Raw genomic sequence first — 25,877 nt, 5'->3', positions numbered from 1 at the left:
ATAAAGCTGCAGGATTTTTGACTTTTGTGTGAGTCTGAATCTCTACAGCAGACTGACCAACATGCATGCGAACACAGCCAAACACATGAAGGGAAACTCTGCAGGCAGAAATAAATAACTAATACATTGTCCTGCGTGATTCCCATCGTGTCCATGTTTTTGTGTCTTTGACTGAACCCTGGATTCAGACGGGTGGTGACATCGTGGGGTGTGATGGCGTTTTTCTGGACTGAAGCAGCTTTGAGTCCATCCACGGTGCAGAACAGGAACTTCCTGTGTGTTTTAGTGTCTGAAGCAGGAGCTTCAACGTCCTGCTGATGTACGAAACGACCACAAAACCAACAACGCACAGAAACCAACACTGTACACACCCGTTCATATGTTACAGTCTGCTCTGCTGAGGAGGAGGAGTCACTGGATGCCTCTGAATAAACACATGGCGAACACCATGGCGAAGAGCTGCAGGAGGAACGAGACACGAGATCAGGAAGGATTTTTATGCATCATGAACTGATCTGGGATATACAGGTGAAACTCAAAAAATTAGAATATTGAGCAAAACCTAATTTATTTCAGTAATTCAACTTAAAAAGGGAAACAAGGCATTTGAAGCATTTATTTGTTATAATTTTGATGATTATGGCTTACATGAAAACCCAAAAATCAACATCTCAGAAAGTTAGAATATAGTGACAACGTTGTAGCCTCTAGGTGCCACTCTAACCAGCTAATTCATCCAAACACCTGTGACGGAGTCCTGAGCATTTAAATGGTCTCAGTCTGTTTCAGTAGAATCCACCATCACGGGGAAGGTTGCTGACCTGACCGTTTGAGCTGGATGCTCTCAAAGTGTCACGATCATGGGCTGTGTGGGGGTGATGTTCGTCTTTTTCTGGTTGTACTTTTGGGTTGTGGTTCTGGTTTTTGTCATTAGTTTCTGTTATGAGATCATGGTTTGGGTTTTTGGTTTTTGTTAGTTTTTTCCTTGTGTGCTCTGTGGTTTTTGTTTCTGCCTCGTTAGAACATCTGGTCTGATTACTCATCCACTTCACCTGTTCCCCATTACTCCCTCCGTGTATATATGTCCCTGGTTTTCAGTCATTCCTTGTCAGATCCTCTTATGTGGTCATATGTGGTTTATGTTGTTTGGATTTTCCCTGTCTTGTGTGGTTCCCTGTCTCGAGTCTTGGAAAATAAACCTTTCATCTGCACCGATTCTGCCTCCTGCTCTGGCTGCCTGCACTTGGGTCCTCACCTCCACCGCAGACCGTGACACAAAGTGCTGCATCAAAGCTCATCAAGAAGAAGCTGAGTGGAAGGAGAAGCTGGAACAAGCAGCAGGATGAAGCAGCTGGAGAGGACGGTCAGGAAAAGGCCAATCAGAAATGTGGGGGAGCTTCACCAGGACTGGACTGAGGCTGGAGTTAGAGCTTCCAGAGACACCACACAGATGGATCCTGGACCTGGACTTCACATGTCGTAGTTCTCTAGTCCAGCCGCTCCTGAACACAACACAACGTCAGCAGCATCTCACCTGGACTAAAGAAAGCAGGACCTGGTCTGCTGAGAAGTGGTCCAAAGAGTCTTTTCTGATGAGCAATTCCTGCATCTGATGTGGAAATCCAGGTCCCAGAGTCTGGAGGAAGACTGGAGAGGCAACAATCCAAGACTCTTAAAGTGCAGCGTGAAGTTTCCACAGTGGGTGGTGATGTGGGAGCCATGACATCGGGTTCTGGTCCACTGGGCTTTATGAAGTCCAGAGTCCACGCAGCGTCTACCAGGAGCCTTTAAAGCTCTTCATTCTTCCTTTGCAGAGATGCAGACTTTATTTTGCCCTGCCCACACTGCCACAAGAACCAGAACCTGGTTCAAGGACCAAGGATTACTGGGCTGGACTGGCCAGCAGACTCTCCAGACCTGAACCCCGTAGAAAACCTGTGGAGCCTTTCCAAAAGGAAGATGAGACACATGAGACGGAGCGATGCAGAAGAGCTGAAGGACTGAAGCATCCTGGTCTTCATTCCACCCAGCAGGACCACAGGCTGGTAACATCCACGCCACATGGAGGCAGGAGTCCATGAAGAAGGACTAGATCGAGACCTGGGTTCATATGCAGGACTAGACCGAGACCTGGGATCATATGCAGGACTAGACCGAGACCCGGGTTCATATGCAGGACTAGAACGAGACCCGGGTTCATATGCAGGACTAGAACGAGACCCGGGTTCATATGCAGGACTAGAACGAGACCCGGGTTCATATGCAGGACTAGACCGAGACCCGGGTTCATATGCAGGACTAGACCGAGAACTGGGTTCATATGCAGGACTAGACCGACACCCGTGTTCATATGCAGGACTAGACCGAGACCTGGGATCATATGCAGGACTAGACCGAGATCCGGGTTCATATGCAGGACTAGACCGAGACCTGGGTTCATATGCAGGACTAGACCGAGACCTGGTTCATATGCAGGACTAGACCGAGACCCGGGTTCATATGCAGGACTAGACCGAGACCCGGGTTCATATGCAGGACTAGACCGAGACCCGGGTTCATATGCAGGACTAGACCGAGACCCGGGTTCATATGCAGGACTAGACCGAGACCTGGTTCATATGCAGGACTAGACTCTTCAGATGGCCACATTTCTGGATTCAGTTTCCTTTTTTATTGATTTTATGTAATATTCTAATTTTCTGAGGTTATAATTTTTTTTATAAACTATAAACCATGATGATCAAAATTATGCTGGAAAAATGTGACTCTGTATATAATGAGTCTATATAATATGTTAGTTTCCCTTTTTAAGTTGAATTACTGAAATAAATTAAGTTTTGTGGAAGATTTTGTTGTTTCACCTGTATATACAGTATATATGCATATCTGATAGTGAACCCGCCAGCAGCGAGGTTTATTTCAGTCAGTCACCATGGTAACATGAGTTTCCCTCAACTCATGGTTAACATACTGAGTTTCTACATAACCTGCTTTCTGGAACAGATCCGTGGTCTACATTCAAAAAAAAGCCAACAACAAAGAAAGATGGAAAGTTTCACCTCGATGGTGAGCACCACGATGGCCAGAGCTCCTGCAGCGTAGATGTAGTTCTCAAAGTATTCAACCATTGCTGAGTAACAGCCCTGCATGGAAGATGATTAAAAGGCAGAAAACCCAACAAAGTAAAAGACAAATCTAAACTTCAAAGCCAATCAAAAAAATAAAATAAAATAAAATAAAATACAGTAAGTAAATTAAGTAAGTAAGTTAAGTAAGTAAATTGGGACACAAGACAATAATATTTCTACATTTATGTGTTTTCTGATCAACACGTAGACCAACGTTTCTTTTGTAACTCAGAGATGCTTATGGAACGAAAAATAAAAACAATCTGATGAATTTTTGTACCTTGTTGTGTCTGAAGGTCACGCCGCCGCTCACACACTGCTCCACACCGCTGTCGCCGAGGTAACCGCTCCTCTGGCAACAGGACTCAGGGACCATCTTAACAGGATTCAGGAGCCTGAAAAGACTCTCATCGAAGTCTTCAGGTCCGCTGACGCCGCAGCAATCGAACTGTTCAGACAGACGGGACGCAAACAGACATAAACGCTGTGAGTGAGGACAGAATCGTCAGCCGAACGTCAGCCGAACGTCAGCCGAACGTCAGCCGAACGTCAGCCGATCATACTGCAGATGTCTCACCGTGGTCATGATGGCGTTCCAGGTGGTGGTGAAGACATCAGTGTTGTTTCGACCTTGATAGTGACGCTTCAGCTCCCTGGTGAAATATTCTCGGGTCAGCTGTGATGACAGACACATGATGAAGGTCAGATCCACCAAAACCAGAAATCCACCCAATCCAAGCTGAACCAAGGCTTCACTAAGATCGGACACCATACGACACTGACCCGGACCCAGACTCTGACCCTCAAACGTGACACAGGAAGACAGTCCACCAGAATATCACTGGGTCTGTTCCAGTTTACAGTCAGAAATGCTCCAAAACCAAGTGTGAAACCAGTCTATAACCACGTCTAAACCGTATAACACCAGGCTAAAAGTAGTAAATCTCTAGCCTAAAGCTTCATTAAAAACTACGAGGACGTTTCCCTCTTTAATCCACAGTGTAATTGTTTGATTTGAGAGAAAGATTTCTTGTTTTCACACTCAAATATCATATTTCTCCCTCTCAAAAGTGCTCTCACACTCTAAAAGTCTCTTCTTGCTCTTAAATAATTTGTCTCCCCTTTAAAACTCTGCTCCTCTTCTCAGTTTAGGGCTGCAGGTTCAAATCTCCTCTGCTCTCACAACTTCTGCTCCTGGATGTTTTTCCTCTCTCAGGTTGCTGAATGAGCTGTCTGTCAAACCTCCTCCAGCCAATAAAATACTAGATAAATAGAGAAAAGTAGTCCCCACCTTCTTATAAATTCTTGTAAATCAGTACTTAACTGGGATCATCAGTAAACGCGTACGGATAACCCAGACCAGCAATCTCTAGTAAGCACTAAGTTTTATGCCTTTCTTTTAATGTATGCACGTGAGTGTTTTACAGTGAAAAAAACACAGCTATCTCACAGTAAAAGTACTCATTTAAAAACTAACTGTACCTATTCAAACGTACAGCATGCCAAGTTTAAAGCTAAAGAAATCATAAATTGCTACATAAATATTCTGCTTTTATGGTACTATAGAATTAACCTACACAGATTTTTGATAGGAAGATGGGACTTTTTGAGCCAGATAATATTTGAGCGTGAAAACAAGAAATTTCTCACAGATCAAACAAGTAAGCTCTTGATTAAAGATAAGGAAGTACCCCCATACAAAACTAGTATAAAAACAGTCTAAAAATAAATCCAGAACCAGTCTATAACCACTTCCAGAACCAACTGTGAAACCTGTGGTGGGAGGAGCTAAGATGAGAATGAGGATGCAGACACACCACGACATCCACTAAAGAAGAGTTGGAGTCATGAAAAATGTCAGAGAAGAGACCAGGTGTGGTTTCTCTCAGAACGGCGACCAATCAGAAACTGATCCAGATCCGGTTTACTCACATGTTCTCTGAAGAGAAAAGCCAGAATGGCAGCAGCCAGCTCCGCCAGGAAGATGAAGAGGATGAGCATGAAGAACTGAGAGAAAACACATCCTCGTCACTCTGATGCACAGCATCCATCTAACCGTGTCTGACAGTCTTGCATCCAAGCCAATAGAGCGAGATCTGTCAGCTGGGTTTCTTACTTAGCTACTAAATCCTAAATCTGGTTATTTTACATGCATATTAACCGACTCACAAACAGCAGCAGACATTTGTTCTCCCGGATGGCTCCGCAGCATCCCAGGAAGCCCAGCAGGAACAGCATGCCCCCCATGGCCAGGATGACGTAGACCCCGGTGAAGAGCAGGGGGTTGACCGCCACAATCTCCCTAAAGCCCATCGGGTCCACCAGCACCCAAACCCCGACCCCCAGCAGGAAGGAGCCACCCAGCTGAGAGAGAGGATGAAGATGGAGGAGGTTAGCTGGAAAAGAAGCAGGACCTGAAAGCCGTGATGACGTCTGGAAAAATTAAACTGTGTCAGCATCAGAAACACCGAACAGTTCTGACACGTTCAACTCATCAGCATCCTGAAGGCTGACGTATGAGCTCAATGTAAAGATTCTGCAGCTTGAATAAATGGTTGCAAATAATTTCAGTTCTTACTTTTAAATCATGTTTGTCATCCTGCAAAAAAAACAAAAAACAATCTGCCCAAAAAATTTAACTTTGGGAATGTGCAGAAAAGGATCTGCATGAGTGTAAAAGAGATTTGTATTTGTGGAAAATAATTGAAGTTCTTTTGCAAACATCCTGTCCACAGATGCGAAGCACAAAACGGCGTGCGAGACTCTGAATTTTGTCCCTGTGTTTTTACATCTATCTGATTGGATGGTGACAAATCAAAGTATCCAATCAGAGAGTAGACAGTTCCCTGTCCTTCCGCACCGCTACAGGCTCTTAAAGTGCAGTAGATCAATTTGAAACCATCATATTTGATGATTTTATAGCAGCTTTTTGTGCATGGATATTTTTGGCTTCAAAGGTCCCCAAAGGGAGTAAATGATACTACATAAAAATATGAATGAAATCAAATCAGTTTCATTAATAATCTTTGACATATCAAAACTAACCACCACCACCAAAGACCCATCCCCCTCCTATTTATTATGCAGCGACTGAAACTAGTTAGTAGGTTAGCAGTTATGGATTTGCTCTGCAGCCAAAGATAAAAGAAACAGCATCATTAATGATTCAGCCTTCAGATGCTGCTTCTGATGCCCACCGACAGAAACTCATTTACTTTCTGTTGTTTTGATGGAAAACCCTTCAATCAAAGATTACATCAAAAACTCACAGGAACACTCCTGAATCTTAAACAGAGTAGTATTGAAACTCACAAAGATAAAGAAGTTGAAGATGAACATCAGGTACTTCATGCAGCTGAGGCAGTCGCCCTCCATGGCTGAAACCTCCCCCTGAACACACACACAGAAAAACGGGTAAACAAAACACATCAAAACAGCCGGCAGTCAAACATTTACACAGTAAAAATTCCTGATTTATAAGCTAGAGCTTTTAATATCTAAATCTATGATGTGATGGGGACATGATGGGGACATGATGGAGACGTGATGGGGACATGATAGCGACGTGATGGGGACATGATGGAGACGTGATGGGGACATGATGGAGAAATGATGGGGACATGATAGCGACGTGATGGGGACATGATGGAGACGTGATGGGGACATGATAGCGACGTGATGGGGACATGATGGAGACGTGATGGGGACATGATGGAGACGTGATGGGGACATGATGGAGACGTGATGGGGACATGATAGCGACGTGATGGGGACATGATGGAGACGTGATGGGGACATGATGGAGACATGATGGGGACATGATGGGGACATGATGGGGATATGATGAGGACATGATGGAGACGTGATGGGGACATGACAGGGACATGATGGGGATATGATGAGGACATGATGGGGGTATGAAGGAGACGTGATGGGGACATGATGGAGACGTGATGGAGACATGATGGGGACATGATGGAGACGTGATGGGGACATGATGGAGACATGATGGGGACATGATGGGGACATGATGGGGATATGATGAGGACATGTTGGAGACGTGATGGGGACATGATAGCGACGTGATGGGGACATGATGGAGACGTGATGGGGACATGATGGAGACATGATGGGGACATGATGGGGATATGATGAGGACATGATGGAGACGTGATGGGGACATGACAGGGACATGATGGGGATATGATGAGGACATGATGGAGACGTGATGGGGACATGACAGGGACATGATGGGGATATGATGAGGACATGATGGAGACATGATGGGGACATGATGGAGACGTGATGGAGACATGATGGGGACATGATGGAGACGTGATGGAGACATGATGGGGACATGATGGAGATGTGATGGAGACATGATGGAGATGTGATGGTGACATGATGGAGTCCTAAAAAAAAAAAAAAATAACAAAATAAAACTTAAAATGAGTCAGAGTAAAACCAAATGAAAAAAAATCAAATAAAATTATAATACATCTTGAAAACTGCATTAAAAATAAATAAAAAAATGTTAATCAGTCGATCTGGAACATCATTAACTCTTTAACGCCTGATGTGTCACATCTGATTCATACCTTTCTGAGACATTTGCATCACTTTATGGTAAAAACTTTGCTCAAAACCCTGTTTTATATAATATGATAATTGTCTTCTGCACCCTGGTGGACACCTTTTGCACTACGCTTTTCTGACGTATGACACACTAATTAGCAGTACATATATGCAAATTTTTTTTGTTAATTATTTTTTTACATTTTGTTAAAAGGCTCCCCCACAAAAAAGCACACTAAAGATTAAAAAAATGTGAATTTTCTGTCCAGTTTCTTGGGTCAGTCACTAATGGGTTAAATGGCATACACTTGCTGTCAAGGCTAACGTACACGTCAACGTTCCGCTACGTTTGTGTAAATACTTGCTGCAAACCACAGAATCACGATGAGGCAGAAGAGCGTAATACCACTAGGGGGAGTACACAGCACTTGGACTGAAATAGTGAAAAGTTCAATCTACTGTTACCAACTGTTAAGGCACGAGTGTTTATCACTGTGCAACGGGAAGGAAAATCATACAGATGCTGGTAGCTGTGGACAAGATCCGAGAGACGGTCTTCAAAACTATCCACCATTGTCTTTACCTCGGACCTGCATGTTCATGCTCTTGTTCTCATGAGTCTCTAGTGCACTGTATAAGAGGAAAAAGAACCAAAACTTAAAGTTAATAGCAATAAAGCAAAAAAAGATAAAAGACAAAAATGAATAAAAGCATATTGAAATTCATAATAAAAGTGTACAAATCAAAAGTGAGTTCTAAACTAGTTTTAAAAACAGAAAAGGACCAGGTGTAGAAGCTGCCCAGACCAGATAAACTTTCTGGACATGTTTCTTGTTTTCCTGCTTGTTAACAGAGATGACGGAGGTCTGAGACTTCAGTCTGTCTGACGTGGATCTGGACCGAGTCGTGCAGGACATGACTCAGGCCGTCCCTGTGGGACAGCGGACACATGGAGGGACGCTGGCTGCTGCTGAGGAGGACATGCTGGTGTAAGCGGAGCCATCAGCGGGGGCGTGAAAGGGACCAACTGGTCCTGCTGGTGTTTACCAGAAGAAGCTAACTCACCACCTGTCAGCCTTCACTGCTGCTGCTTTCTGTTTGCTTTGGAAGCATTTCTGATGCTGGACATCTTCCATGCGCTGATCGCTGCTCATCTTCATCAGCTCTCACATACAGAGAGGTGATGAAGAGAAAATAAAAACACAATCTGAGACCACACACCGAGTCTTACGGACCTGAGAAACATCTTCATTCATCATTTCCTCTAAATGCAACTGGATCTGTGTTGCAACTCATTTCCTAAAGCTCAGGATGATAAAGCTCTAACCAGCAAACAAAAAGACCTCAGAAGAAGCGAGAGGACACAAAAACCATCTTCTCTGCTTCACGTTGCAGAAACATTAACTACAAACCATTTCTCTTTAACTGGTGCTACACCAGAACCGTCTCCTGCTGGTCCGGAGTAAAGAGCCTCTTCCAAGCACAACTCTGTTCCACCATGTTTAAGAAGCCAGAACCAGAACAGCATCTGATCCACGAGTCGAAAACACAAATGGAGCTTCACCTTGGATGTGAAGAGGAAGAAGAACTTGAGCTCAGTGTTTCTCTAATTTCCTGTTATTTCATGTTCTGGATTCGGCTCATAGTGATGATGCTGTCGCAGCTTCATTAACCTTTAAAGCTCCAGATCATTTTTGGTCCTCCTGCAGCTGGAGCGTCAGCATGCAGACACGATGTTTCAGGACAGCTTCAGCTGTCAGGTTATGAGGCCAAAATCATCAAAAATGAACATATCAATAGATAATGACTATTAACTCCAGCTTGTTATGTCCAAATACAAGCCGTAACCCTTAAAACTCTCCAGCACCCCCGAGGTCTATCTTCAGCATTCATCTATCATCAACGGTAGTGTGTAGCTCTGTGGGGTAAATTGTGATGAGTAGCTACCATTTAGGTGAACTCCAGGGATTTCTATCAGGCCAAACCTGGGCATGATGATGAAGCCACTTCCTGTCAGACTTTCCACCAATCAGAGAGCTTAGATTGACGGTAACGTCCAATCAGGAGCAGCCAAAGATCAACCAGTGAGCAGAAAGTTCTATGTGTGTGTGAAAAGAAGAAAAATAATGCTCCTCTATGGCTGGAATAAAGCCAAGAAGACGTTTCTGATGCACGGTGGCGCCACAAAGCAGCTGAGCTGGAGTTGGTTTAGTGAGGATAGCAGGTAAATAGTAGCAGGAATAACTGGAAATGAGGAAAAAGTGGAAACATGGAAATAGTTTCTGTTGTGTGTTTGTTTCAATTACAATATTTTTTCTCCTGAAAGCCAAGACTTGAGAGAACGATGAGATGAGAAAAGGTTTGGTCACTGTTGATCTGTGTGTTATTTCTACAAAGTTCTGTTAGTAATAAATTCTGCTTTCTTCTTCTGGTCGACCTTTATGCTGCTACATCTATTCATACATTCATTTTACATCATTTTACCTCCCAGTCTGACAGCTGCTACACACTGGTTTATACTGGGATTAAAAGCTGTTACACACTGGTTTATACTGGGATTAAAAGCTGCTACACACTGGTTTATACTGGGATTAAAAGCTGCTACACACTGGTTTATACTGGGATTAAAAGCTGCTACACACTGGTTTATACTGGGATTAAAAGCTGCTACACACTGGTTTATACTGGGATTAAAAGCTGCTACACACTGGTTTATACTGGGATTAAATGCTGCTACAGACTGGTTTATACTGGGATTAAAAGCTGCTACACACTGGTTTATACTGGGATTAAAAGCTGCTACAGACTGGTTTATACTGGGATTAAAAGCTGCTACAGACTGGTTTATATAAAATAAAATGGCAAAAATGACAGAAGTTTTAATGGTCAATGATTTTATCTTTTATAGTCTTCTCAGCAGTTTTAAATTTTCTTTAAATGTTATAAATAAGACATTTTAATCAACTAATTGACACACAAATAATGGATTGGATGGATCTCTACTCCTTAATCCCATTAACAGCAAAGATCTGGGTGACATCTTATGTCAGCTGAACTTCTCCTCTTGCTGCTTGGACATCCTGCCCACAGGTTTCTTCAAAAAGGTCTCAAAGACTCTGGAGCCAGATCTGTTACAGATTGTGAACTTATCTTTAATTTCTGGTGTCTTCCCAGAACTTTCTGAATGCAGCTGTAATCAAGCCTCTGTTAAAAAGAGACAATCTAGACACAAATGAGCAACTACAGGCCGATCTCAGATCTTCCTTTTCTAAGATAATCGAAAAAGCCGTTTTTCATCAACTAAATGACTTTTTAAGACAAAACAACTGCTACGATGTCTTCCAGTCAGGTTTTAGACATCACCACCGCACCGAGATGCTCTGACCAAAGTCATTAATAACATATGTTTGAATACAGATGATGCAAAAATGCCAGTCTTAGTCTTACTGGACCTCAGTGCTGCATTTGATACAGTCGACCACAATATATTACTTAAACGACTGAAGAACTGGGTGGGCCTCTCTGGCACTACACTGGTTTAAATCTTATTTAGAGAATAGAAAGTACTTTGTGTCAATAGGTAACTTTACATCTGAGCAGACAAGAATTACATGTGGAGTTCCCCAAGGTTCCATCCTGGGGCCTCTTCTGTTTAACATCTACATGCTCCCACTGGCACAGATTATAAAGAAAAACAAAATTAGTTACCATAGCAATGCAGATGACACACAGATATATATTACAATGTCACCAGGAGACCGAGGCCCCGTACAGGCTCTTGGTAAATGTATTGAGGAGATTAATGACTGGATGTGTATGAACTTTCTTCAGTTAAACAAAAACAAAACTGAGGTGATGGTCTTTGAAGCCAAAGAGAAACGATTAAGTGTCACCACAGAGCTTCAGTCTATACACCTAAAAACCACCAACCAGGCCAGAAATCTGGGTATACTGATGGACTCAGACCTAAACTTTGAGAAACACATTACGGGAATTACAAAATCAGCCTACTATCACCTTAAGAACATATCAAGGGTAAAAGATGTGATGTCTCAGCAGGACCTGGAAAAACTAGTCCAGCTTCCATCTTTAGTCGGCTTGATTATTGTAACAGAGTTTTTACAGGTCTACCTAAAACATCAGTCAGACACCTGCAGCTGATCCAGAACTCTGCTGCTCCAGTCCTCACTAAGACCAAGAAAGTGGACCACATCTGTCCAGCTCTGAGGTCTTTACACTGGCTGCCTGTTCATCAGAGGATAGACTTTAAAGTTCTGCTGCTGGTCTATAAAGCTCTGAATGGTTTAGGACCAATATACATCAGAGACCTCTTGACCCAGTATGAACCTACCAGAACCCTCAGGTCATCTGGATACAGTTTCTTATCAGTTCCAGAGTCAGAACCAGACCCGGAGAAGCTGCATTCAGCTTCTATGCTCCACATGTCTGGAACAAACTCCCAGAAAGCCTCAGATCAGCTGAAACACTCAGTTTATTTAGATCCAGGTTAAAGACCCACCTGTTCTCTGCTGCATGGACTAGTTTTTATTTAGAGTCCAGATCTGGATCTGGTTCTGTTTAGCTGTCTATGCTTCTTGTATTCTGTAAAGCACTTTCAACATAAAAACATAAAAACATTTCAGTCATGCGACTCACAACCAGACTTAAAAACTGGATTAAACAAGCAGGAGGAACATTTTTGGATGCTGCTGATTTGAAAAATTCTTGCAATTAAAAGATAATTTACTACAAGTCACTATTTATCTTGCTTTTCATACATTAAATATAATGAAAACACTAGAAAATATTTCTTTTCGGTGGTTCTCAGCCTTTTTTGGGGTATAAATCTGTATTTTCTCTTTAGTTTGTTGAAAAACCTGCAGAATATAGAGAAGTAACTGGTTTTATTCTCTACTTCAGCAGATTAAACATCTCACAGCTTTTCTGGTTTTGTGAGTGAAAACAGATGTTGGAGGAAAGCTGAACAAAGCGAGTCTCAGTGGGAGGACCATCACCACCACTCCGTTAGCTGGTCCACGCTTCAGGAGCAAAGAAAGCCGCGGGGGAGATGGCAAATTATCCGTTTCTTACACTTTGCTTCTGAAAAGGCCGCAGACTGAGTGCTGGCTGAGTAAGAGCAGGTGGGAGAAGAAAACACGACCACGAAGGTGGAGGAGGTGTGTGCAGGGAGATGAAGAGGAGGAGGAGGAGGAGGAGGATGGAGGTTAACTAACTGAAGAGTGCTGCACATTCAGCCTCATCTCCAACCTTGATGTGAAAGTTTCTGTTCGACGTTACAAAGTCAAAATGCTGCTGAAAATATGGATTTTTATTTCCAGGAGGAGACGGAGGAGGAGAGCAGGAGGAGACGGAGGAGGAGAGCAGGAGGAGAGGGAGAAGGAGAGCAGGAGGAGAGGGAGAAGGAGGAGAGGGAGGAGGAGAGCAGGAGGAGAGGGAGAAGGAGGAGAGGGAGGATGACAGCAGGAGGAGAGGGAGAAGGAGAGCAGGAGGAGAGGGAGAAGGAGGAGACGGAAGAGGAGAGCAGGAGGAGAGGGAGAAAGAGGAGAGGGAGAAGGAGAGCAGGAGGAGAGGGAGAAAGAGGAGAGGGAGGAGGAGAGCAGGAGGAGAGAGAGAAGGAGGAGACGGAGGAGGAGAGCAGGAGGAGAGAGAGAAGGAGAGCAGGAGGAGAGGGAGAAAGAGGAGAGGGAGGAGGAGAGCAGGAGGAGAGGGAGAAGGAGGAGAAGGAGGAGGAGAGGGAGAAGGAGGAGAGGGAGGAGGAGGAGACGGAGGAGGAGAGCAGGAGGAGAGGGAGGAGGAGGAGACGGAGGATGAGAGCAGGAGGAGAGGGAGATGAAAAATGGTTGGTCCTCCATGGAGGAGCATTAAAAGAGGAGGTTCAGGGTGACCTACCTGACCTGCTTAGCTGTTATGTTATTACTAACTAAATGTTATTATTAATGCATATTTTAATGATGCAGAGTTCTCCAGTAGCATGACTGTCCAATGAGAGCAAAGATTCATCTCCATCCCTTTTCTCTCATTCCCTCTGAGCTGTTAGTTGGTAGTTTCTCTCTCTGGGATCTCATCATTCTTCAGACCGAAGGTCCCGTTCACAGTGAAGTCAGAGAGGACAGAAGGAGGTTAACGGGAATTAATCCTCCAAACGTTCGGGAACTCGGAGACGGTTGAGCCGAGGTGAAAGTGATGTAATCGTGTGAGCGCATAGGGACAAGCCCAACCCTAAAATAGAGCGTAACATTCAGAGAAGTGAATTATTCAAGGCGCACTAAAACCACTACAAGAGTTGGACCTGCAAACATGTCGGAGTTTCGTTGGCGCTGCTGTTTCTGGTTTTCCAGGCTGTTAGCTAGAAGTCAGAGGAGAGACGTTTGCTTTGAAGCCAGCATTAAAGATGGAAGTTGGGGAGCAGAGTGATGAGAACGAACAGTCGAGCTCACCATCTGCCACAGTGTGAGCTGCATGCTTCAGCAGGTCCGATCAGAAAAACTCCAGAAGGTTCCCCCACAGTCAGCGAGCTGGACTCAACCTTCTAATTGGATCAGAACCAGTTCTGTGACCACTGTTTGTATCTGTTTGGCCTCCGTCTGCTCGCAGTAAACACATCACATCCAAATATTAAAGCTGAACCTCGGAGGCTTCATTCGTAGCTCAGAACCACTCAGACACGTTGGTTTATGTTGCAGGAATTATTGCCGACAAACAGACGCTCCTCTTCATAAAACTTGCATGTTTTCATTCATTATTAACGTTTAGATAATTGTCTGCATGTCTGAACTGTGACAGAACCGTATCCCCGGCTGCTCCTGAGCATCCTCCTGAGCTCATTTTTATCTAGATAAGAATGACGAGCAGCACTTGAATAATAATAGAAATAATAAAGATTATTTTCTCCTATTCCCCCCAAAGTCTTTCCTAAAGGAGATAAAACAAAACAAGGAAACATTTTCTTGTAAAAGCAAATGAATAAGAAAAAAGAATCAGTCTGATGAAAAGAAATAAAATAAATTTAAGAAAAAAAGGAGTTTGCAGCTAATCTGAAACAGAAGACCTCGAGAGTTCATTTCAGTTATGCTGATGTTCCTTTTTTTATTTAATTCATAATGAATTTTAACTTAAAAAAAAAAAAAAAAAAATAATTATATTACTAAAAAAGATAAAAACTAAACAAAGATGTTCTGACCAAACTACGGCTGCAAACTGAAGCAAACGTCAGTGAGGAGCAGCAGGAGGCTTCATACCATCTGTACCTGTTAATGGCTCCCGTGTTGCTCCGGAAGGGACAGCGGCAGCCTGAAGCCTCCCCCTCCAGATGTTTCACGCCTCCTCCCTCCAGATGTTTCACGCCTCCTCCCTCCAGATGTTTCACGCCTCCTCCCTCCAGATGTTTCCCGTCTCCTCCCTCCAGATGTTTCACGCCTCCTCCCTCCAGATGTTTCCCGTCTCCTCCCTCCAGATGTTTCACGCCTCCTCCCTCCAGATGTTTCACACCAGCTGCAGAGGACAGACGGAGAAGCTGGACATGAAGAAACAGCCTGCGACAGGGTCCACTAACGATTCTGTAAAATCCTGAATCACCAGATTCCACATCAACAGATTAAATTTCACACTCATCCCATAAACCTGGAAAACCTGGAAATCCGGTACCGACATTTCTGCTTCTTACAGGATGAACCCTCAGGATCTTTTTTCCCTCTAAAACAAGTTAAACTTAATTTTTCTGACTTTCTGCTGCTAATTTAAACACTTTGTGACACTTGTTCAGACAAACGCAAAGTTTTTCTTATTAAGTTTAGATTCTTCGATCACCATGGCAACGACCCCGTAGGTCTGGCTCCCAAGGACCCCCAGACGATCGTGTTGGTCTTGGACTGATCAGGATCGGAGTGTGTAAATAATTATTTATGTCAGCAGGTTTCCTCTTCACACAGAAGCTAACGTTCATCCACAATAAAGACTTTTCCTGAGATCTAAACATTCCGCCGTTTCAGAGCAGAACTAAGGAACGACAGAACCAGAACCAGAACCAGGACGGAAATGTCCTGATAAAATGGATCCTGATGGAGCTGGTCCTGATAAGATGGGTCCTGATAAGATGGGTCCTGATGGAACCGGTTCTAATGAATGAGTCCTGGTGGAACTGGTCCTAATACGATGGGTCTTGATGAGACAGGTCCGGATGGAGACGGTCCTGAAGAAGCTGGTCCTGATGGAGCCGGTCCTGATGAGACGGGTCCTGATGAGACAGGTCCTGATGGATCCGGGCCTGATGAGGCGGGTCCTGATGGCTCTCTACTGGATTTTTCCAGCTCTTAGGACAGGAGAAGAAACATTTGACAGCTCTTTGAGGACCGAAGCGCAGATGAGTTCATGCTGCCACTACTTAATGTGTGACTGTTTCCATGGCAACCACCACATTCAAACAGGGATGAAGTCCTGATGGAAGTTGATGCCGTGGAGTTACTGCAGGACGCTCGGCCGTGATTCATCCTGACTCACGCTTCTGTTGTTTTTCTACAACGTGGTTTGAAACTATTTGTTTAAAAAAGAAGGAAAACAGAGAAAAAAAGAAAGTCGTGACAGATGAGAGCAGCGTGAAAATCTGCTGATGACACACCATCACACTGACGGGCCTGCAGCACAATTAAAGTGAACAAACTGGACTGACACGTCTGTTCAGACGAAGCTTTCGTTGAGTTTTCAGTTTGACACATGGGCAGGTGGCGGGCTCAGCTCCTGGCTGAGAGGCCGAACACACATCTGAAAACCCTCATCAGAGATTCACATTTCACTTTCTCTCCCTCATTTAACCAATAATCATCCAATAAAACTTTGTCCTGCTCTCCGTAACATTGCCAAGATCTTGGTAAGATTCGCCTTCTGTTATAAACAGGACCTGAACACACCCCTCTTCACCCAGGATGGAGGTAGTAGTTTCCTCCTGTTCCCCCAGAAATACACAATCTTCTTCTTTGTTTTAATGAGAAGAAAACAAAAACCAAAACAAAACAGCAACCTGCATCGGTTGCTGATTTCAGCAAGACGATGCTGAACCACATCCTGCATCCATCACAGCAGCATGGCTTCACAGGAGAAGAGTCCGGCTGCTGAACTGGCCTGCCTGCAGTCCAGACCTTTCACCAGTACACAACATCTGGAGCATCATGGAAGCAGAAATCCAGCAACCAAGGTCCAGGACTGTTGACCAGCTAGAATCCTGCATCAGACCAGATTGGGACAACATCCCTCTCCTAAAACTCCAGCAACTGGTCTCCTCACTTCCCAGACGTTTCCAGACATGTTAGAAGAAGAGATGCTACACCATGCTGAACACCACCCTGGAACTACTTTTTACACCATGCTGAACACCACCCTGGAACTACTTTTTACACCGTGCTGAGCATCACCCTGGAACTACTTTTTACACCATGCTGAGCACCACCCTGGAACTACTTTTTACACCATGCTGAACATCACCCTGGAACTACTTTTTAAACCATGCTGAACACCACCCTGGAACTACTTTTTACACCATGCTGAACATCACCCTGGAACTACTTTTTACACCAAGCTGAACATCACCCTGGAACTACTTTTTACACCGTGCTGAACATCACCCTGGAACTACTTTTTACACCACGCTGAACACCACCCTGGAACTACTTTTTACACCATGCTGAACATCACCCTGGAACTACTTTTTACACCGTGCTGAGCATCACCCTGGAACTACTTTTTCCACCATGCTGAGCACCACCCTGGAACTACTTTTTACACCATGCTGTACATCACCATGGAACTACTTTTTACACCATGCTGTACATCACCCTGGAACTACTTTTTACACCAAGCTGAACATCACCCTGGAACTACTTTTTAAACCATGCTGAACACCACCCTGGAACTACTTTTTACACCATGCTGAACATCACCCTGGAACTACTTTTTACACCAAGCTGAACACCACCCTGGAACTACTTTTTACACCATGCTGAACATCACCCTGGAACTACTTTTTACACCATGCTGAACATCACCCTGGAACTACTTTTTACACCGTGCTGAACATCACCCTGGAACTACTTTTTACACCACGCTGAACACCACCCTGGAACTACTTTTTACACCATGCTGAACATCACCCTGGAACTACTTTTTACACCATGCTGAACACCACCCTGGAACTACTTTTTACACCAAGCTGAACATCACCCTGGAACTACTTTTTACACCGTGCCGAACATCACCCTGGAACTACCTTTTACACCGTGCTGAACATCACCCTGGAACTACTTTTTACACCATGCTGAACATCACCCTGGAACTACTTTTTACACCGTGCTGAACATCACCCTGGAACGTCTCAGTTTCATCCTCTGACATGTTGTTTATCTTCTACTGGGAATAAAATATGAGTTGATGAGATTCTGTTTTATTTTTTACATTTTACACAGACTTGACTTTTTTGGAGTTGGGATTGTAGAATTTTATCCACAAAGAAAAGTTCCCAGAAAAACTTCTTTACTTTGGGGGAAAAAGGACTGTACTTTTTATATAATAATGCTGCATGTGATGGTACCTGGTGATTTCTAAATTCCAACTCCTGTCTTTTAGAATCAAACTATTATTTTAGAATCAGCAACAAACTGACAAATTTTCTATCTAAAACGTGGAGGTTCCATCTGCTGCTTTTACATTTTTAAAGGTTGTACATCATTTAGTCAAAATCTGGCTTGAACATGTTTTTCATTTCACCTGAAACAAAAACTTTTCATGGGATATTTTGAACTTCTCTCCTTCATAAATTAACAGAAACATAAAAACATCTGAATGAAATTTGGCTGTTTCCTCATCACTTCACACATATTCCTTGTTTCTCTGGCAGAGCCAGGGCTCCAAATCAGGGTAATCTGTTGGTTCTTCTTGGTGTAAAAACCAGGATGTAAAATGAATTTTCTGCTTCAGCGCTTCTTCCTCTACGTCCTCCTACAGGAACATGAGATATTAATGGGAATGTTGGGAGGAACCTGTCTCATGCTTCTGTTTGATTCTCGCTGTCTGCTCTCATTTTTCAACACCTCCACATCCTGAGGGCTCGGGTCATCTCTGGGGGACGTCCACAGGAGCCATGACGGGGGAACCGCCGGTCCATCTGTCGCTTCCTTTCATGTGCAGCTCTATTTGTGGATCGCTGCAGCCCGACAAAAGGACCGGAGGAGCCGTGGGGGTCAAAGCTCTGATAAAAGGCCTGAGACATCTGGACCAGAACCAGCCTGTTACACCGATTTGCCCTTACAAAAATAACATTTTTGTCTTTTTTTTACTTTTTGCTATTTTTGCTCCACCTGGTTTTACTGTTTAAATGTAAATCTTTTCATCCCAGTCAGCATCAGACATGATGTTTCTCAGCTGTCAGATTAGGAGGTAAAATGATGTAAAATGAATGAATGAATAGATAAAGCAGCATAAAGGTCGACCAGAAGAAGAAAGCAGAATTTATTACTAACAGAACTTTGTAGAAATAACACACAGACCAACAGTGACCAAACCTTTTCTCATCTCATCGTTCTCTCAAGTTTTGGCTTTCAGGAGAAAAAATATTGTTATTGAAACAAACACAAAACAGAAACTATTTCCATGTTTCCACTTTTTCCTCATTTCCAGTTATTCCTGCTACTATTTACCTGCTATCCTCACTAAACCAACTCCAGCTCAGCTGCTTTGTGGCGCCACCGTGCATCAGAAACGTCTTCTTGGCTTTATTCCAGCCATAGAGGAGCATTATTTTCTTCTTTTCACACACACATAGAACTTTCTGCTCACTGGTTGATCTTTGGCTGCTCCTGATTGGACGTTACCGTCAATCTAAGCTCTCTGATTGGTGGAAAGTCTGACAGGAAGTGGCTTCATCATCATGTCCAGGTCTAAATAGAGGTGTCTTAGCAACATAGTAGTGATGGTGATGTTTTTATGGTGAAATGTGATAAATAATGCTGTTATCATGGATCATTGTGGATTTACCACAGACTCAACCTTCTGCTTACAACAGCATAAAGTCATGAACGTACTGACGTGTAAACTGATTACACGTCATAACTTTAATCCAACGACGTCACCGGTGACAGAAAGTGACTGAATCTATTGTTCAAATCCCTGTGATTCCTCCACCAACCAGTTCACTCTACCAACAGCATTCCAGTCTAGTGGTTACAGATGTGGGTTTCGGTCTGGAGGACCCAGGTTAAATTCCTCAGCCTCCCCAACAAAGATGGATCTCTGTGGGCTAGAAATGTGACGTTCATGAACGAATCAATTCTTTTGAATGGCTCTTTTAAATTAATGATGGGAACAGAGTCACAGCTGTGAGCCGTTCATTTATGATCCATCCTTTTTATATACAAATTTTCCACACTGCCTTCATCACATGTGACATCATAGAAGTCTGATGTCCAACACGCTCCATTCATGTGAAGCATCGATGGGCAGAGAGTTGTTCGGAAACAAATTCTGTGAGTTCTGTCCAAAACATTTACTACAATTTGCACTGACTGCTCAGGTTTAAATTTAAATCTATATTTTTTTCTATAATTTCTTTACTCTTATATAGTAGATTTCATATAGGTACATATTTTGATTGTTTGTATATATTGTGAAATTGTAAGATATTATAAGAACGAGCCAGTCTTTTGAATGGCTCTTTGAAAGGAACGACTCCTCAAAATCCAGCTCCCTTCACACAGCCATAAATGCCATCTATAGTGTGGGCCCCTGAGTAGGGCCTTTAACCCCCAGCTGCTAGTAATCCACAAATGGGTAAAGCGCAGAGGCAAATTTCCCAATCAGGATCAATAGCATTTATTTTCCCATCAGCACAAATATTTGCTTCTTTAATTTATTTTATATTCTTATTGTATAAAAGAATATTGTTCATTTGTTATCATTTTACATACATACTGTTAGTTTTATCTCATCAGCACAAATGTTCTCTTCTTTAATTTGGTTAATTGTGATTAAATTTATTCATTTTTATTATTTAAGATTATTCTGCGTAAAAAAAACAACCTCCCATCTCCCCTGGCTGCGTAGGCTGGGTGGTTGTTCATCTCCAGCTCAGGTCCCCTACCAGAGTCCTGGGAGCTTGAGGGTCCTCAAGTATCTTAGCTGTTCCTAGGGCTGATCTCTTCTGGATGGAGATGTCTGATGGTTCTCCAGGTATCTGGTGGAGCCACTTCTCCAGGGTGGGGAACGCGGCCCCCAGTGCTCTAATGACCACTGGTAACACTGTTGCCTTCACCTTCCAGGCTTTCTCCAGGTTCTCGTGTTCCTTTTTCTTGATATTTCCATCGTGGGTGATGGCTACATCCATCACTACGGCTTTCCTTTGCTGCTTGTCCATGATCACAATGTCCGGTTGGTTGGCCTCCACCATGTTGTGGGTCTGTATCTGGAAGTCCAACAGGATCTTGGTCCTCTCATTCTCCACCACCATGGGAGATGTTTCTCATTGTGACCTAGGGGTCTCCAGTATCCATGTATTCTATGCCTGCCAGTATCTCTCACCCTCTGTGAGGTGCTGGATGGTAAATGGACTTGTACTTATACAGCGCTTTTCCAGCCAGTTTGATCACTCAAAGCGCTTTACACTACTTATCACATTCACCCATTCACACACACACATTCACACATAGGCACATCGGGAGGCAACGTGGGGTTAAGCGTCTTGCCCAAGGACACTTCGGCATGTAGTCAGTGGAAGCCTGGATTCGATCCGCCTACCTTCCAGTCGAAAGACGACTGCTCTTCCTCCTGAGCTACAGCCACCACCTTGGTTCCAAGTGCCTCTTTGCACAGCCTGCATCTGTGGTCCTATCTGGTGTGGTGGATCTGGGAACCTGCCTGGTGTGGTGGATCTGGACCTCCATTGCCCTGGTACCCAAGGCTTGCTCCTATGCTGCCATGGTTACCACCTCTGTGCTGTCCTTCAGTCCAGCCCTCTCTAGCCATCGGTAGGACTTGTTCATCTCCACCACTTCAGCTCTCTATTGGTGGTACATCCCATGCAGGGCTTGTCCTCCATGATGGTTCCTCCATTTCATTCTCCTCCAGGTTCCATTGCCTGAGACACTCAGTGCTTCATCCCTTGGAGCATCTTCCTGATGTGTTCATGGAGTTTTGATGTTTCATCCTGGATCGTGGCCCTGATGCTCCCTAGTCCTCGGCCTCCCTCGTTGTGCTTAGCGTAGAGCCTCTGGACCCTGGATCTGGGGTGGAACCTCCATGCATGGTGAACAGCTTCTGTGTTTTAACATCTGTGGTCTGAACTTCCTCCTTTGGCCAGCTTATTATCCCAGCTGGGTGTCTGATCACTGGCAGGGCGTAGCTGTTAATCGCCTGATCTCGTTCTCTCCACTGAGCTGACTTCTCTGGAAGTATACTATCTGTTTGTGTTTCAACATCTCAGGATCTGAATGAAGTTTCTGTGTTAACGAAGCCTCTGTAGGTCGGGAGTTAAAGACTTGGTTTGACAGACGGAAGGAAGAAAGGGTCGTAATAGTTTCTGTGTTGATTAAATTACCTCACTTTCACACCCCCTCTCCCCCCAGACTAATAACTCTGATGACCTGCTGGCCCTTCAGAGGTTCTCCGGTTTTAACCAGATTAGATTCAGGGAAACTGAGTTAAAGAGCAGATGGTGAGTCCCCGGCCCTGAAGGCTGATCCCCCCCAGCGAGAGACTTTCCCTGCTTCTCCTCTTCCTTAAAACAAACACTGAATTTCATCACATTTACATTTATGCTGAGTTTAAAGTAGGATTTTTAATTAATTCAGCCTTTAAAAACTAAACTGCTTTAGATTCTCAGCTGCGGAGAAGCATCCCGACGTGCACCTGCTGATTTTGATATAAAATGTGTATGGGGGTATTTTCCTATCTTTAATCAAGAGCATAATTGTTTGCTTTGAGAACAAGATTTCTGGTTTTCATGCTCAAAAATCTCTCTCAAAACTCTTCTCTCACACTCAGAAAGTCCCCTCTTACTTTCAAATATATTGTTCTTCCTTTCAAAACTCTGTGCTCAGATTTGGTCTCTTTCCCTCAAACTCACACCAATGGATTTTGCCATTAGAGCTTCTAACTCAAAAATACTAATGGCCACAATCACTGGCCACTAGTAACGTGGGGAAAAAAAAGAAGAGAAAGTTAAAATGTCCTGGTGGAGGTCTGCGTTCTCAGTGCTTCTAGTTTCCATCCAGGTCTTTAGAGGCTCAGGGTTAATTCCTCACCATGACCGAATGAGTAGTTGTGGTTCCATGAATTCCTGGTTCTGCAGCTCTGCCATGTGTGAGCGTTATTATTAAACCCTTTATCTCAGATCAACCCTGGTGGAGCTAAACAGACTCAGGAACAAGTCAAGAACAAGGGCAGTATGAGTATACGAAGTAACTGTTGGAAATCAGCAACATGCAGACCTGCTGCTGTTTTTAGTTAAATAAACTAATAAACTTGTAATCAAATTTATTTATCTGTGTGAGAGCAGATTACATAAGATTTCTTTCTTTCTGCTCTTTTATATTCAAGTGTTTTAAATGCATCTTGTATTGACTGAATTAAATAAATACTTTAAAAAATATTTACATAAACTGATGTTCTTCAAGCTTTTATTTATTTAAAATTTGCATTTTGTACCCTCTTTTAAACTAATAGATTTCAGAGCTTGGATTTCTAAGAGTTGATGTCTGTGTATCTCTATGTCCTGCATAACTGATCAACCCGCAGCCCTTTTTCTGCATGTTTTTATTGCTTGTGTATTACTTCTGCATGCATTTCCCCACACCCCACAGTGACTCATGTATTGTGAGATTATTGTTCAATATGAAGTTTTTTTCTTATTAATTATGTCTGGTTTCCCCATAATAGCAACGCTCCATGATTCATTTTACTTCTAAATTTCTCCAATTATTCCCAAACTGAAATTTAGTTTTATTCAAATTCAAAGACAATTTATCTCCAAACCATTTTCTTTAATTTATTTAGTTCCTCTGTGATCAAAAGCTGCTGCAGTTCCACACACAGCCATCTCCAGTGTTTCCAGAGAATGTTTCTGAAGAGGAGAAAATATCCAGCGAGCAGCAGTTGTCTGGACCAGGATGCCTGGTTGGTGTCAGAGGTCAGAGGAGATGATGGAAAGGCAACAAGAGGTCAGCTAAGCACTGGTTCCTACCAAGGTCTGCAGAACAGCATCTACAGCTGGGTTTCTACATTCAGAACTTTCTTTAACGTCCAATAAACCGGAACCAGAACCGGCTCAGAATCCTGTCATTAGACCAGGTGGGAACTCTGTGGTGCTGCAGACCCGGGTCGGCGTGTCAACATGTTCAGTACCAGCTAAATGACATCACTGTGTGATGCAGCACATCCTCTGAGCTCTACTTCTTCTCCTCCTCATCATCACCACCACCCGACTGGTAATCATCTCGGTTCTGGTCTGCACGGAGCGGTCTGGCCTCATCTTTTATCCATTTGTTGTTTTAAATGAGTTTAAAGAAAAACAGCCTCTCTGAGAGGAACGAGCTCGACTCGTCTTTCAGCCGAGCAGAAAAACCTGGATCAATAAGAAATATCTAACACTAATAATCATATTATTGGATAAATGACTCACCTCCTGTCTGAACACACACAGAGTGCAACATCTGTTTACAAAAAACACAGGAGGCTGACATGGAGCATCATGAAACTGAGCAAACTCACTGATAACAACAGTAACATGTTTACAGGTTAGTTTACAGTCAAATCTGCGTTTTCCCTGTAATCTCTACACCTGAAATGTGTCTCTGAGTCAATAAATGCATTCAACACATGTTAAACAAAGATAGAATAGATTTTTTATATTTAATCAGTTAAATCTGTTTAACATCAAGTTAAATATAATCAATAAAACCATATTCTATCTCTGCCCGTTCATGTTTAACAGCAAACTATTGAGAAAAATATTAATTCTACTATAAATTTAATGACTTCATACACACACAAAAAAAAATCTTTACACCAACAGGGAGAATGAAATGTCTGCAGCTGCGGGAGTTTCTGTAAAACATCAAATCTCCAGTACAATACATTTTACATGTTTCAGGAAACCTGTGAAGTACTGGCGGCCACATGTCAGTTAAATTAATTATTTACTTCTTCGCCTCTGACCAACACTCCTCCTCAGGTAATAAACGCGGATTTGAACCGTTAAAAACTCACCGGGTTTCCGGTCTAAACGCGTCGTTTCTGCATTGAAAACACAACCTGAAACGTCTGACGACCAGCAGCTCAGTCAGCGGGAACCCGGCGCTCCTCTCTCGGTCTCACCGACGACAACGAGCCGCTGAAAACATCACATTTATTTATATACAGGTGTCACGCACCTACTTCCGCTTGGCCTTTCATAATAAAAGCACAACCGGAAAAGGAGTTGGTTCGAGTCGTCCGATAACTGTCGGTCTATCTACACACGTGGACAAAAATTCGGTTAATAAAAGAAAAACTCACAATGGTCACAGAAATAACTTGAATCTGACAAAATTAATAATAAATAAAAATTTTATGAAATCTAACCAGTGAAAGTCAGACATTGCTTTTCAACCATACTTCAACAGAATTATTAAAAAAAAAAACAAAAAAAAAACAAACAAACTCATGAAACAGGCCTGGACAAAAATGATGGTACCCCTAGAAAAAACTGAAAATAATGTGACCAAAGGGACGTGTTAATCCAAGTTGTGTCCACTAATTAGCATCACAGGTGTGTACAACCTTGTAACCAGTCAGTGGGCCTATATATAGGCTACAGGTGGTCACTGTGCTGTTTGGTGACATGATGTGTACCACACTCAACATGGACCAGAAGAAGCAAAGAAAAGAGTTGTCTCAGGAGGTTAGAAAGAAAATTATAGACAAGCATGTTAAAGGTAAAGGCTATAAGACCATCTCCAAGCAGCTTGGTGTTCCTCTGGCTACAGTTGCACATATTATTCAGAAATTTAAGATCCATGGGACTGTAGCCAACCTCCCTGGACGTGGCCGCAGGGGGAAAATTGATGGCAAATCAAAGAGATGGATAATACGAACGGTAAAGCGCAAGGAACATCAGTGTCAGATCACAGCATCCGTCCT

At 43.2% G+C, this 25,877-nt stretch overlaps 1 protein-coding gene across 4 annotated transcripts; it reads right to left on the bottom strand.

Moving 5' to 3' along the window:
• On the bottom strand, window positions 1-25,091 carry LOC121644505 (tetraspanin-18-like). 4 transcript variants are annotated; one of them, XM_041992493.1, is made up of 9 exons: window positions 24,966-25,091; window positions 14,963-15,237; window positions 6,441-6,518; window positions 5,298-5,492; window positions 5,061-5,135; window positions 3,706-3,804; window positions 3,409-3,576; window positions 3,060-3,143; window positions 1-459 (listed from the first exon to the last, which is right to left on the bottom strand). In XM_041992493.1, the coding sequence occupies exons 2-9, from the start codon at window positions 14,963-14,965 to the stop codon at window positions 412-414; spliced, it is 750 nt and encodes a 249-aa protein (XP_041848427.1). In that variant the 5' UTR covers window positions 14,966-15,237; window positions 24,966-25,091; the 3' UTR covers window positions 1-411. The 4 variants fall into 4 exon arrangements, with proteins under 4 accessions (XP_041848427.1, XP_041848418.1, XP_041848437.1 ...); XM_041992484.1 differs by having other exon boundaries at window positions 14,963-15,215; XM_041992503.1 differs by having other exon boundaries at window positions 14,972-15,215.
• Between the last annotated feature and the right edge of the window lie 786 nt (window positions 25,092-25,877).

Source organism: Melanotaenia boesemani, chromosome 1 (assembly GCF_017639745.1).
Source record: "Melanotaenia boesemani isolate fMelBoe1 chromosome 1, fMelBoe1.pri, whole genome shotgun sequence".
Classification (NCBI taxonomy): Eukaryota; Metazoa; Chordata; class Actinopteri; order Atheriniformes; family Melanotaeniidae; genus Melanotaenia; species Melanotaenia boesemani.
This window is presented reverse-complemented; position numbering and strand designations above follow the sequence as displayed.

Excerpts from the sequence above, each read along its gene's own strand:
- LOC121644505 (XM_041992493.1), bottom strand. Across the intron at positions 5,493-6,440 it reads TCTTCAACTTCTTTATCTTT|CTGGGTGGCTCCTTCCTGCT; the intron begins GTGAGTTTCAAT and ends CCTCTCTCTCAG. Across the intron at positions 3,805-5,060 it reads CTTTTCTCTTCAGAGAACAT|CTGACCCGAGAATATTTCAC; the intron begins GTGAGTAAACCG and ends CTGTCATCACAG.